At 48.3% G+C, this 15,633-nt stretch overlaps 1 protein-coding gene across 1 annotated transcript in view; it reads left to right on the forward strand.

The window, feature by feature from the left end:
- Positions 1 to 15,633, forward strand: part of MTREX (Mtr4 exosome RNA helicase) — an 865,138-nt gene that overhangs the window by 634,345 nt on the left and 215,160 nt on the right. Inside the window, exon 20 of the mRNA XM_078675087.1 lies at positions 11,019 to 11,129. Within this exon, the coding sequence (XP_078531213.1) occupies positions 11,019 to 11,129 (111 nt within the window). The remainder of the gene's footprint in view (positions 1 to 11,018; positions 11,130 to 15,633) is intronic.

Here is a 15,633-nt window from a genome sequence, read left to right on the forward strand (position 1 = left end):
AAGCCTAGAGTTGGAGCATCAGCAGGTACCCGAGATAAAAATTGTACTACATCATTCTTGTATAGGGAAAAGAGAATGGGCACCAGTACACACCTTTGGCCTACTCCCCTGCTTACTGGGATTAGGTCTGTGAGTTGCCCCTGTGATCCCCACCTCGCCCGGACAAAGTTGGCTTTATGGAGTCGTATAACCAAATTGAGTAATTTGCTCTGAGTCCCCATGTTTTTGAGAACTTGCCACAGGTTATTGCTGGGGACTAAGTCAAAGGCTGTCTTTAGGTCAGTAAAAGCTCATATACAGGGTGCTCCGGCCAATGACCACCATTTTCTAGTACAATAGGAGAAGGCGTAGCACCTGGTCTATTGTCCCTGTCTTTTCTCTAAATCCTGCTTGGTAAGGTGTTGAAGTAGCTTTTTTTCAGCCCATGCCTAGATCTTTTGTAAAAGAGCAGGGCAGAATAGTTTTTGGATGGAGTGTATTAGGCTGATAGGCCTGTAGTTACATGGTAGGTCTCGGTCACCTTTCTTGAATCCGGGGAGCACCTCTGCTCCCTCCAGGACCCTGGTATACCATCGGGACCTGGAGCTTTTGCCTGAATAGTTAGGCCGAGAGAGGCCTCGATATGACACCGGGAGAAGTCGTCACTGGCGATAATCTGAGAGGGCTTGGAGCATATGCCAAGGAGGCCAGCATGTCAGCGTCTGTCTGAATAGAGCATTTTAAAGTGCTCATACCAGTCTTAGTTCAGGATGATGTTTGGGGGTACTGTAGCCCTTGATTCGTCGCTCAATACAACCAATGACCAAAATTTTTTTTGTTTCCCTAGCAGCACAAGCTTCTGTGATGAGCTGCCATCAGGATTCATCCCACTCACTGCCATCGATATTCATCCCACCCTCTTTTTCCTTTTCAGAGGGCTAATTTGTAAATCTTCGTTGTAGTTTCTTTTTGAAGGGCTAATTTGTAGTTCTTCGCTGTAATCATTGGATTTTATTGCTTTGGCTAGTTGAATTCTGGAGGTTCTACACTTTGTTGAACCATGTTTTTGGATCCCGGTTTTTGTGCCTGGGATTTGTGTAATGTCCAGTTACAGTGAAGTAAGAGCCCAGTTGCTTGAAAAAGTGTGAATGGCCATTGTTGACTTCCACGAACCCTCCTGGCTTCTCAAGCAGAGACAGTAACTGTCGTACCAACCAACAGATCCTGATGCATACTGGAAAGCTTGCCTGTGATTATCTTGCGCCACTTAAGGCAGCGGTTGTAGTTAGCTGGGTAAACTTCCCTCCTTACCCATTGAACAATGGTCTGATTGCTTCTGCCTCCCCAAACTGATATATTTAAGCAGAGCGGGTTGTGGCCACTCTCAGTGGTCACACCCACGGCTTTGGGGTGATGACACTGCGCCAGAGCCTCAGATCTAGCACAATATAGTCTATTCAACTCAGAATATTTTACCTGTTATAAGTATTAGCATCCATTCTGTCGGATTTTGTCCTAACATTTGTTGCCCTTAACTCGAACTCCATAATCAGGGCTTTTACTTTGAGCACATCCTGGGGCCATTTCTTAACCGGGGGCACTTAACCGGGGGGTGATCTAGTGGGGGAACAGACCACATGGCATCCTCCTAGTTTGTCGCCATCACATCATTTCTACCTAAGGTTTGAATGTGACCTTGAGATCACCCACTATTAACAATGGGATTGATGTGGTTCTCTCGTCTATCAGCTCCTCAAGTTGTTGGATTGCGCCTGATGGTCTGCCTCCGCTTGTTCCTCTGGCATATATGTTGTAGATATCAATGGTTTTACTAGAGCGGCCCTTGAGACATAGCCTCGAAATATCCAGGCTTGCTGAGTGAGGGAGTGTAATTTTGCAGCCAAGGGCTATTTTGACCCATATAATCAGTCCCCCTGCTGGACAGCCTAATTTTTTTACAACAGCTGGGAGACAGTAACTAACATACCCCACCTTGTATATTGGAGCTATGCTCCAGGTTTCCTGTAGTAAGCAAATATTGAAGCCTTCTATAAAGGCACAGTTTACTCCTTAACCCTACCACATTCCAGGAAACTAACGTAAGTTTTGGGACAACTCCTGAACTAATTTGCACAGCAGTGCTTGGGCTTTCAGGATTTCTGGTGGTAGATACGACTGGTGCGTTCTTATCTAGCGAATTGTCACCTAATTGGACCCCAGAGTCTGTGTGTATGCTCTGCTGCTAATGACTGAACAGTCCACTCCTTCCCCGCTTCTAATGCTTGGTGCCAATCTATCATTCAGTGGTGGGCGGGGGAAGGACTTCGATGGTTCACTGGGGGAGTACTTGTCGGCCTGGGAATCTATGTTCTGGAGTCTATCATTTACCCCCCAAGGATGAGTCTGCGCTCAAGCGATTTATTGGTCATGGAGAGGTGGCAACTGGTTGTCCAGTGGGTATCGTTTGAATTGGATTTTGGACGTTGCAGGTGGGCATGTTCTGATGTCAAGGGCGAACACATTTTCAACCATTCCTCCATCTTTTAGAAAAAGTTCTATACAGTCAATGGAAGAGTCAGGAGGCTCATATCTTCTTGCCTTTAAAGTATCGTCTCGTATTAGGGATCTGCACCCTCTCACATGATGAATCCAGTGTATCGCTTTGTTCCTCAATGAACCGTGTCCCTCGTGCCACTTCTGGGCAAATATTTTTGGTACATTTATCTTGTAGATTTATCGGGAATATGGTGTCATGAGTAACTCCTGAGATGGAGCCTAGTGGCTTGCTGCCTTTCCAAAATCTGCCCCCAGAGGCTGGTTTTATCTTATGCTAGATTTACCCCCACCTGGTCTAAGGTTCGGGATAAAGTTATCTTTGAGGAAGCTCCTAGCATTTGCGCTATAATCGGGGCCCTTGGCTGTTTAATTGGACTTTGTTCTGTTAAGGGCATTGGGAGTCCCTCTGCGCTCTAAAGATGGTGAGATGTTTAATACCTCATGCTTGTGTTTGCTAGCCGTAATAGGTGGGGCCTTTCTATGTATGCAGACTCTGCGACTACTCTCCAGCAGTTGTTTCTTCAGTCCTGTAGGGTCGCATATCATGAACCGCAAACCAACCACTTTAGCTCTGAGGGCGCTGATCAGCAGGGCGGCGCTGAAATTGTGGTACTGGGGTCCTTTGCTGGCAATGCCAGAGCCCCAGTTCTTGCTGGTTCAGTAGTGTCCTTGGAAGCGTCATTCAAGTCTAGGAGGGCGGTAATTCTATTACTGCAGGTACTCACTGGGTCAGAAGGGCCCAGGGGACTTCATTCAGAAGGTAAACGTAAATCTCCCTCCGTGATCCTTTCAGGTACATGGACACATGTTACGGGACTCTTGGCCTAAAATAACTTAAACATTTTTGTGATCACAGGCGATGTGCTCAGGCATGTATTTGTGTTAGTTAAGGAGCAGCTTTGGACATGGGGCGAACTTGTGTCTAAAATACCTTTGCATTCGATTAGCAAGTTGTCGATGCGGTTGAGCACGCAGTTACTACCAGTGTGTTTTGTGTGGTTTTTCGGATGCTTTTTTCTCCCTTTTCCTTCTGCCCCCGCCTTGTTCTGCCTTTCTTTTACCCATCCTCATATGTATTAAAAAGGTGGATCTGAAAGAAACAGGTTAGTGTTAGATTCCTTACCTTAGAATATCCCCAGGCGTCCGACTGGATCCGGAAAGTTTTGCGTAGCAGTACCCCTGCGTGTCGGTAGGCGCCGTCTGCGGCTACGCGTCCGGCGTCGTGATCCCCGGGATGACGTCGTCGGAGCACTTAGACGCCGACCTCGAGCGCTGACGTCAGTTCTTCTTTTTTCCGCACCAGCAAGCGCAGATCTGGGAAGAGCAGTACTCTTAGTCTTTTTTGACTAACTTTTTGATCTATTTTGGATCACTTCTCGAGTCGATCTTTGACTCGCAGTGCTGGTAGGGATGCCTGGGTTTAAAACTTGCAAGGATTGTCACCGCTTGATGTCGATGACCGACCCCCACCGTCGGTGCCTTTACTGTCTCTGGGCCGACCACGATGACAAGTCGTGCCCGACTGCCGGACCTTGACCTCGAAGGGTAGGCGGGAGCGGTCCCTTAAGCGACTCGAGCTCCGGCAGTCGGCCCGCACCCCTCGAGGTCCCGGTCCAGGAGGAGGTTGAGGGACCGGTCGCGGGGACACATTCATCGCTGCTCGACGAGTCACCACCACTCGTCGGGCTCCAAGTCCTCATGTAAGTGGAGGCACTCGAAAAAGGTCAAAGAAGCTTCATCGCTCTTCCGACTTCCCGCGACGCGGCCGGGGTTTCGGGCAACACCGCTCACGCGGCTCCGCGGGAGCTGCAAGCGCCGCGTCCAGCTCCACACCCGCCGGTCCCTGGGCTGTACGCGACGCTGGAGGAGGTTCGTGATTTCCTCGCGGCCATGAGGACTCACTTCCCTCCGTCGAGCACCTTCGGGCCCCGTGGGTCCGTCTGGGAGCCCTAGCGGGCCGGCGGCTCCGGCCCCGGCGCAGTCGGGTGCTTAGGCACTGTCGACGACTCCGGTCCCGATGCCGCACGGCTCTGCAGGATCCAGGCCTGGATCCGGGACGTCGCCAGTCGACCTTACGACCCCTTCGCTGGCGCCGTCCCCTAGGGTGTCGCCCACGACGTCGTCCCCGGTTCCAGTCCGGGTCGGACCAGCGGCGCCTTCGACGCCGATCGGTGAGCCATTCACAGACGACCCGGCTCCATCATTTTTCCCTGACTATCAGTAGATGGATGACGAGGAGGACTGGGAGGGGTCCGAGAACCCTCTGGCAATGCAGTGCCAGTTGTGCCAGGACTGGGCAGACGAGCTGGGGGAGGCAGTGGTCTAGACACCTCGCCAGACACTGGATTTGTCACCCCTCCTACCGTGGCTACGGAGGAGGGGGCTGATTACAGCATGGTGTTGACTAGGGCAGCCAAGGCCTTGGCTCTTGAGCTCCCTGTCGTGTCTGTGAGGACTAACCTCCTCACTGAGGTGCTCAAACCGCAGGCAAGCTCCTCGGAGCCTCTCCTGCCGTTTAACAAAGCCCGCACTGACTTTCTGGTGGACACCTGGTCCAAGCCCTCACGGGCCTTCCTGTAGATCGGAACGTGGCGCGACTCCACCGCCCGGTCCCAGGCGACCCCAGCTTCCTGTCCGTTCACCCTACCTTCGAGAGCCTGGTGATCCAGGCCTCTACATTCCAGACCGCGTTTCCGACCGCTCTTCCGGATCGGGAATCCAAAAGGTACGATCAATTTGGGAAACGGTCTGTCAACACCGCCTGCCTTTTGGGCCGTTACACCCACTCTGTGGGATATGGTTGCGGAAGTGCTGCCGTAGTGCCTGGTGGAGGTCCATGCAAAGCTTACCCAATCCCCTAGCGGAGGGGCAGGATGCAGCACGCTATTCGATACGGTGTGGACTTGATACCACGGACTCGCTGGGTAGGGCGATTGCAACGACGGTGGCGGTTCGCCGCCACGCCTGGCTGAGGTCCGCCAACTTTTCGGGGGATGTCTAGGCCTTCCTTATGGACATGCCTTTTGATGGCCGTCGCCTCTTTGGCGACAAGGCGGACAGTGCGCTGAAGCGTTTCAAGGACTCCAGGGCTACGGCCAAGTCTTTGGGCCTCGGCCAACGCCAGCAAACTTCCGGTTTTCGCGCCTTTCCCCCCACACGTCCAACTAGCCACAGGCGCAGAACCAACCTCGACGCAGACTTGGTAACTGCCGGGGCGGTGCCGGGGGACAACGGCAAGGTCAGTCCACATCCGCTCCCGCAACATCTGCCTCCAAGACCTCTTTGACGACAAAGCAGACCGTGCGCTTGAGCGTTTCAAGGACTCTAGGGCTACCGGCAAGTCCTTGGGCCTGTCATGCCAGCGCCAGCAAACTTCTGCTTTTCGCCCCTTCTGTGGCCAAGGAAGGGGCACCCCCACACATCCTGCCAGCCACAGGCCGCAGAGCCAGCCTCAATGCAGACGTGGTAACCGCCGTGGCGGTGCCGGCGGACAACGGCAAGGCCTGTCCACATCCGCTCCCAGAGCATCTGCCTCAAAGCCTTCCTAGTCTGAGCTTTCAGGCCCATTTGACGCCAGTGGGGGCAGGGTTCGCCATCACCTCCTCCAATGGCGTACCATCACATCGGACAGGTGGGTGCTGCAAATCGTCTGAAGGGGCTACTCCCTCCCCTTCGAGGCGACCCCTCCAGCCATGCCACCGCAGTGCCACCGCATGTCGGGGGATCACTTGCAACTTATGCAGGAGGAAGTTATGGCCCTCTTGGCCAAGGGGGCCATGGAGCGCGTTCCTGGGCCAGAAGTAGGACGTGGTTGCTACTCCCACTACTATCTGGTTCCCAAGAAGGGCAAAAGAGGCCTACGCCCTATCTTGGACCTCCGGAGCGTCAACGGCTTCCTCCGGAAGGAGGAGTTCAAGATGCTGACTTTAGGTCCGGTCCTAGCTGCCCTGGACCCTGGAGGCTGGATAGTAGTGTTGGACTTGCAGGACACATATTTCCATATCCCCGTCCTGCCGTCCCACCGTCGTTACCTGCGGTTCACGGTAGGCCACAAGCACTTTCAGTTTACCGTGCTCCCCTTTGGCCTTACCAGCGCCCCTTGGGTGTTCACGAAAGTGATGGCGGTGGTCGCATCTCATCTGCGCAGATCAAGGGTCTCAGTCTTTCCCTATCTCGACGACTGGTTGTTGAAGGTGGGCTCGCCCCAGACAGTCGTCAGCCACCTCCAGACTACGGCCGACCTCCTGCACCTGCTGGGGTTCTCCATCAATGTGCCGAAGTCACCCCTGTGCCCCTCTCAGAAGCTCCTCTTCATCTGAGCTGTTCTGGACTCGGCGCAGTTTTGGGTTCATCCTCCCGAACAGCGGGTTCGGGATATTCAGGCTCTGATTCAGATCTTTCAGCCTTCATCCAGAGTCAGTCAGGTTGACACTGCGGCTCCTGGAGCTGATGGCCTCCTGCATCCTTCTGGTGCATCACGCCAGGTGGCAGATGCGGGCTCTGCAGTGGGACCTGAAGTTTCAGTGGGCCTGGCATCAGGGCAACCTGTCCTACCAGATCCCTCTCCCTACCCCACCCGGAGCACATAGTTGTGACGTATGTGTCCTTCCAGGGCTGGGGGGGCCACATGGGAGAGGCGGAGATCAGAGGCCTCTGGTCTCCGGCAGAGTCCCGGCTCCACATCAACCTTCTGGAGCTGCAGGCGATCCGGCTTGCACTAAAAGCGTTCCTTCCCTCTCTCCGGGGAAGTGTAGTGCAGGTGTTCACGGACAACACCACTGCCATGTGGTACTGCAACAAACAGGGCGGGGTGGGTTCGTGGACCCTTTGTCAGGAGGCTCTGCGCCTCTGGCAATGGCTGGAACACCAGGGCGTCACCCTGGTGGTTCAACACCTGGCAGGTTCCCTGAACGCCAAGGCGGACGAACTCAGCCGCCGGTGCATGATGGATCAACACGAATGGCGTCTGAACTCGGACGTTGATTCAAAGAATTTTAGAAATTTAGAAACGACCGACCATTACATTTTCCGGCGTAACAGCCTGAGGGACGGTTGTGCTCTATCTATAGGCATTTACCGGGGCTCAACGCTAAACCCTGTCCTGAGACCTACGTTGTGGTACCTTATTCCATTTGGATTACAGCACAGCTTTCAGCAGTGTTTTAATGACATCAGTCCTGAGGATGGTCTCAATCATTTTGTTGTAAAGAGACCGAAACGTCGACCTTCATCTTATCTCTGCAGTGTTTGATTCACTTTGTTTTTCGAGATAGATGCTCTTTTTGGGTTTTGCTGTGTTATCGATTATTTTGTTATTTCGTGACTCATACCAGCATTGCCATACCTGCTTTCTTGATTTATTGCTGACTCAACGAACTTTTGATAAAATTCTTTTCATATACACCCTTGTGTTTTGTTGTTTATATGTTTATATGTTTTAATGTGTTTATTTGTTATGGTTTAAACAAATTGATTTTGTGTATTTGATTATATGATTCACACATTAGGTCAATTAACTTTTCCTAGAGTTACATTAAACAATTGATTGTTCTCCTGAACTCGGACGTGGCACAAGGCCTCTTTCAGCAGTGGGGAGAGCCTTGGTTAGATCTATTCGACACAGAAGAGAACGCACAATGTCATCAGTTCTGCGCGTTGGAATTTCCAAGGCGGCACTTGCTCGGAGACGCTTTTCGTTGCGAGTGGAGTTGCTGTCTGTTGTACGCCTTTTCCGCCTATACCACTTCTGCCCAGAGTGCTGAAGAAGATCCGGCGCGACCGGGACCAAATCATTCTTGTGGCTCCGGACTGGGCACGAAGATACTGGTATCCCGAGCTACTCAGCATGTCAGTTGATCCCCCGATTCGTCTGCCTCTTCAGGAGGAACTTCTGTTGCAGCAGCAGGGGACGGTCCTCCACCTGAACCTGTCCAGTCTCCACCTACATGCGTGGAAATTGAGCGGTGGCAGTTGAGGCCATTTGACTTGCCTCCTGAAGTCTGTGATGTGATACTGGCAGCCAGGCGTCCCTCCACAAAATCAGTATACGCCTGCAGGTGGAACAAATTTGTAGCATGGTGCACAGCAAAGGCTGTGGATCCGCTTTCTGCCCCTCTTTCAGAGGTTCTCCTCTTTCTCTTGCCCAGCAGGGCTCTGCTCTGGGCACTATCAAAGGCTACCTCTCTGCCATTTCAGCCTTCTTGAGGCTTCCTGATCAGCCGTCTCTTTTCAAGTCCCCTGTTGTAAATAGATTCTTGAAAGGCATCACGCACATGTTTCCTCCTGTTCCTTTCGTGATGCCTCAGTGGGACTTGAACCTTGTTCTAACCTATTTGATGTGCTCTCCTTTTGAGCCACTTCACAATTGCCCTCTTCGTCTTCTGACTCTTAAGACTGCATTCCTGGTTGCCATCACCTCTGCCAGGAGAGTGAGTGAGCTCCAGGCTCTATCTTCTAAACCTCCTTTCCTCTCTGTCCATTCGGACAAAGTTGTCTTGAGAACTCGTCCTTCTTTCCTGCCCAAGGTGGTTACGGCCTTTCATATAGGGCAGTCCATCACCTTGCCCACCTTCTTTCCGCCTCCGCATCCCTCGAAAGAGGAAGAGAAGCTCCACCGTCTGGACCCAAAACGTGCGCTCTCCTTTTATCTAGACCGCACATGCCAGTTCCGGGTGGACGACCAGCTCTTTGCTGGTTACGTGGGCTCTATCGAAGGGACGGGCGGTGCACAAACGGACCATCTCTCGGTGGGTCGTTTTGTGCATCAAGGTCTATTACTCTTTGGCCAAGAAGGTGCCTCCTGTGGGGCTTCGCGCCCATTCCATTCGGGCCATGGCGGCTACTACTGCCCTGGGTCAGGGAGTCCCCTTGCAGGACATCTGTCAGGCAGCTACATGGACCTTGCTGCACACGTTTGCCAAGCACTACTGCCTGGACAGCCAGGTCCGGAGAGATGGCTTTTTCGGCCGTTCCGTTCTCCAGGACTTTCTGGTGTGATCTTGGTTCACAGACCCACCACCGGGGTTGGTATTGCTGTGGTATCTATTCTAAGGTAAGGAATCTAACACTAACCTGTTTCTTTCAGATGCACAAGTTACTTACCTTCAGTAACGATATATCTGTAAGAAACAGTAGTTAGTGTTAGATTCCTTACCGCCCCACCCATCCTCCCCGTTCTGCGAACCGATATCTAGGGTTAAGGTATCTCCCTTTGAGGGCCCTAGTTTCATGGCACCAGTGTCGGTCTCTGGCATGGCTCTGCGTTCCTGGCGCGGAAAGCTATGTACAAGAACTGACGTCACCGCGCGAAGGCGGCGTCTAAGTGCTCCGACGATGTCATCCCGGCGATCACGTTGCCGGTGACGGACGCGGAACCACAGACGGCGGCCACCGACGCGCAGGGGTACTGCTACGCAAAACTTTCCGGATCGAGTCTGACGCCTGGGGATATTCTAAGGTAAGGAATCTAGCACTAACTACTGTTCCTTACAGATATATCGTTACCAAAGGTAAGTAACTTGTGCAATTTTTACACAGACACTAACAAGTGGGGTTATTCAATATTACTAAGAGGTGCTTATCCCCTGATGATTGGTACAAAAGTTATTAGTTCAAACAGTACCGTGGTGTCCAGGAAAGAAAGGCTTAGGGGTGTGGCCCAGCCCAGCGTCTGACGTGTGCAGACAGGCCCATCCCTTGCATGGTCGCCTCCACCCCCGTCCCGCAATGCTGGAGTGTCGGGACACCTTTACAGCGTATGGTAGGCCAGCCCACCTCCTTCCTTCTATAGCACGCTGAGGGACCAGGTCCCACCCCACGTAGGCAGCAGCAGCAAGGAACCAAAGAGGTGCAGGGGGCCTCGGACGGCCTAAGAAGGTAGTCCTGCGCTGTGGCAGTATCCTGATGCCCTTATGGCATTTGGGAGGCCAGTCCCTCCTCCTTTAGTGGCCCACCCAGGGACTGAGTCCCACCGCAGCTAAATAGCAGCAAGGAACCGTTGAGGTTCAGGGGGCCTCAAACGGCCAAAAAGTTAGATCTTGGACATTGATGCAAGTGGTTTGGGGTGCAACTTTAGATAACATGCCCTAGGTGCGCCAATAGCAGTTTGCACTTTGGATCTATGGAAACTTTTAAAATCTCCGCTGTATTTTGAGAAGATTCTCCCAGTCTTGCATGAGGTTCCGGACAGTTCCCATCCATTTGAGGCGGCGCAGATCAAGGCGTAATAGTAAAACCCCATAAAGGGATTTTCATTTATCTTTTGCGACAGTTTGCATGGATGGATACATATGATGTAATTTGCTATTGCCAGATATTTTTTCATTTGGTTTTTGAGCCTGAAATGTTTTTATAATTTGCTCTTTTTTTTTTAAGCGCACTGCTAAATGGGCATGTTCAGAATGTTAACTTTTATAAACATCTTTCTAGATTTTACAGTACGTTTTAAATCATACTCACATTTGTGGTTGTGTTGTTTTTTTTAGGTTGTTCCTGTTTTGTTACACCTTCTGTCTTCTATTAGCAGTGTCAGGCTATACATCCCCAAAGATCTCCGACCCGTTGACAATCGGCAAAGTGTGTTAAAATCAATTCAGGTACATTTCTACTATTTGGCTCTCTGATCTAGTTGGATCACTGTGTGATTTGATTTCACGTCTATCTTATATTTTCATAATTGCATGTCTCAGATATCACCAGACCCTGTTTAGAAAGCAGATTGTATACATTTGATGTCAAGTATTGCTTTATATTCACTGATTACTCTACTGAAGAGTCACATATTGGAATCTGCATTTAAGTTATTTGATAAGGCATTTGTGTTGTGCCAGAAAATGGCAGCTTTTTGGTGTGATTCTGCTGAAAACCAGTAGACCATTGAAGGGGATAAATTGGTCCACATGTATTGTGAATAGTTCCACAAAACGTGCCGCTCTTAAAGCACCTGGTGCATATTAAAGTGTCCTCGGCAACTTTGTTGCACCCCAGTGACTCTTTGGTATTACAGAAGCGGCTGATTGCGTGGCTTATTCTGTAAATTGCGTCCTCACTTAATTAACCTTTTTTTAGGACCAGTTGGGTTTCATTTGTCAAAACGTAGCTCATCCTTGGGTAGCTGTGGCGTCGAGCAGTCAGGCTTCAACAGGAAAAAGTGTAAAGCATTTAACCAGCACCAAAACAATCGAAGAAGAAAGAAACATGACTCAAGAACCTCGAAACCAATTTATGAAAATAGGTTGTCTTTGTGTGAATTTTTGGACAGCAAAACAAAAATGACCCACCAAAGGGTTTTGGATACATAGATTTTACTTGAAACAATAAATCGAAACTTTTCACTTGACCGCATACAAGCAATGGCAAATCCAATGAATTTGACACTTACAAACTTTCACAGCAATAAGTTATATCAAGGATGGGTGCCATTACTTTGAAGTATTTTGGACGACCAACTCCGGCAAAGAAACAGTCGAGCGAACAAACAAGGTCCGAGGAAACAGTTACCCTCACAATTCTCCAGTCTGGCAGTCTCCAGTCAAGTTCCAGCATTAATGGCCATTTGCCATTGACTTCTAATTAATGGTCCTGATGCAAGCAATACAGGATGCTGAAGATGCTCAAGGACGCTGAACATGCTGTGCGGTCGACGGGGTCTTCCTGTGGTTACTCCACGGTCTAGATGGGGTGACTTTGGCCACAGGGAGTGACGTCTCTAGAACTTCTCTTTGATCCAGCAAAAGAACAGTCTCCACTGGACTACTGGCTGAACAAGCGGTTCCCTTCTTTTTGTGGAAATTCTTCTTCTGGGTTACCAAACAGCACTCCTATGACTCTCTTGGGTCCAGCAGACTCTGGTGCAAATTTAGGGTGCAAAGTCTTGGTCTTCCAGGCTGCGCTTGTGACGAAGAGCGAATATCTGGGCTACTAACTCTCCCGCAGGTTGCATATGTAAGTATATTACATATGTGTGTGTATATCTGTATGTGTATGTGTATGTGTATATGTATGCGTGTGTATATTTTTATATATATATATATATATATATATGTGTGTGTGTGTGTGTGTGCTTGCGTGTGTGTGTGTGTATGTGTGTATATGTGTATGTATGTGTATATATCCAACCAAGGCGGTTCCTTTCCCCCAGCATTCGGCGCTTCTTGGAAGGTGCGTAGCCCACGTGGTTGAACCACACCGCCAAATTATGTACACAACACCTCCGGGACGGAAGTAATAGGGCCGCACACCAGAAGGATTTGAATCACGATATTAATTTATTCTTTCATTTTTCTTTGTTAAGCCAAACACAGAATAGCCCACGCATTCCGGTATGTCTCAATACCTTGTTCACGGCTAACAAGTCGCACAATTATTCACTTTTTTAAACTTACAGGTAACAGGAAATTCTAATCACATTATTTCCTGTGTGTCTACTCGGACTACCACAGTGATTTCTGGGAGTTGTAGTCTCGAGTTTATATATACATATTATTTACATGGCGACCTTAAGATATTAAATATATACACCGAATTATTCCAGCAACATCAATATTCTTTGTCATAGTGATTGCTCATTTATGTTTGTTATAGTTTCATATGCCCATATTTTAGTACTGAACTCTGACAGTTGTTTACCCCTCCAGTGGGTTACATTCAGTAACCATTTTGATTATAATTTTCATCCCTCCAGTGGGTAAATATAATAATAATAACGGCATCAATATTGTTCTTTTTTTTACCAATATTAAAACTAAACACAACAGTAATGTGTATATATGTGTATGTATGTATTTATATGTGTATGTATATGTATGTGTGTGTATATTTGTGTGTATATATATATATAAATATATATACATACACACACACACACACGTGTGTGTATATATATATATATATATATATATAACAACAACAACCAGGTTTGCCGAAGATTGTTGTGTATATATGTGTATGTACGTGCATATGTGTATGTACGTGCATATATATATATATATGTGTATGTGTATGTATGTGCATGTATGTGTGTGTGTGTGTACATCAGTGATGTCATTTGAGATGTCATCAGTGATGTCACTGACCATGTCATGAATGATGTAATATGTGACATCATCAGCAGTGGATTGCGGGTGCGCGAAATATAGTTAGTACAACTAACTATATAGGAGCAATTTCAGTGGTTTTTTATGAGTGAAATGTCCAGCTAACTATAACACCCCTAAAACTTATAGTTTATTGTGTGAATTTCAAAGGTTTTTTAAATGCTAATTCCTAACTATATAAGGCCTGAAACCGATGGTTTTTTCAGTTAATTTCAAAGGTTTTTTATATGCTAATTCCTAACTATGTAAGGCCTGAAACCTATGGTTTTTTTCAGTGAATTTGCAAGGTTTTTTTAATGCTAATTCCTAACTATATAAGACCTGAAACCTATGGTTTTTTCAGTGAATTCGCAAGGTTTTTTAAATGCTAATTCCGAACTATATAAGGCCTGAAACCTATGGTTTTTTCAGTGAATTCGCAAGGTTTTTTAAATGCTAATTCTATTAGCGGTTAATGTTTAAATATGTTAATATCCTTGTGGGACCACCTGAGCAGCCCTAGGGGGTCAGGTTGTTTCTACCCTGCCCCCTTTTTGCATTCTACACGTTTGTTTTTCTGCTTCTTTTATGCCTCGGTCTACCTATCACAAGATGAATGTCAACACTTCCTGGTTAGAAGTGTTGACAGCCAATGAGCATGCTGCTTTCCTGTGAAAGGCATGCTGATTGGCTGCCACTGTCTGTCAACACTCCAAACCAGGAAGTGTTGGCAGCCATCTTGTGCCTCGGTAGAACCAAGGCACAAGAAAGCAGTGAAACAAAGGTGCAAAACATGCAAAGGGGACAGGGTAGAAGCACCCTGACCCCCTAGGCCTGGTCATGTGGTCCCACAAGGACCCCCCAGGCCCAAAAATATATATATTTTTTTGGTTTTCCCTGTGGTACGCTCAGGGTACGCCTACCTGTAAGCGTACATGGCATCGCACCCAGCGCGTACTCCGCGAAATTAAAAAAATTTTTTTTTTATTTTTGCCCTTCGGGGTCCTCCTATGCCCCCCTGAGAAAACCTATGGGGTCAGGGGGTCTCTACCCTGCCCCCGTTTATAGTTTTCCCGTTTTGTTTTTCACCTCTTGTGTCTCGATTCTACTGAGACACAAGATGGCGGACTCTCCGGACTGTTTAGAATGTTGACAGACACCCGAGAGCCAATCAGCTTTCTGCTCGCGCACTTCCGTGGCGCGCCGGGTGCGCTCCCCGGTACGCGTACCGGTAAGCGCTGGAAGCGCGCCTATAGATATTGCCAGTAGGTTATGTATGTATGTGTATATATATATATATATATACATATATATGTATATGTATGTATTACCTACTGGCCATCTCTGGTGGCCATCTTGGGAGACTGCATGTCAGAATTTTTTAATGACATAGAAGAGGATTTGGGAAGTCACTCAAAATGTGCCCTCATTTTTCTTTCTGCAGCACTAATCATACTTTCTATGGCAAAATATACCCCCTCATTTTGTTCCTTTTTAAATTAAATGTTTTAAGAGTTACCACTTTATTCCAATCAAGATGGCTTCAAGTGTGCCTTACCTTTTGTAATAAGTAGGACTGTTAGTACTCTAGTTGTTCTTTAGAACACTCTAGGAGGCTGCAGTAGAACACAAAGGAATCAACTGACAGTCTCTGTCCTTGTTGGATGTACATGTTTTACTGAGAATGTCAGACTTCATTCTCACATGACTGAGAAAGATAATGTGAATTTACAGAAAATATGCTTTCAGTTTAGCTTATAGATCCCCTTCCAAACCACTGTGGGAAAAGCATGAGATAATAGTTTTCTTTCAAACATGATTCATGATATCCCAGCAGAAGGCTTTTTCACATGGTAAAATCACCTTAGAACACACCACAATTCCTAAAATGAGTATAGTACCATCAACAAATGATTTATAATGTAACTAAAGTCCTAAAACCCTCTATTAACTACAATGCTTTTTAATGAGGTGCTATCATGTATATTGGTCCCAAGATGGCTGTCAACACTTCTTGGATGAAGTG

This window comes from Lissotriton helveticus, chromosome 2_1 (assembly GCF_964261635.1).
Source record: "Lissotriton helveticus chromosome 2_1, aLisHel1.1, whole genome shotgun sequence".
Lineage (NCBI taxonomy): Eukaryota > Metazoa > Chordata > Amphibia > Caudata > Salamandridae > Lissotriton > Lissotriton helveticus.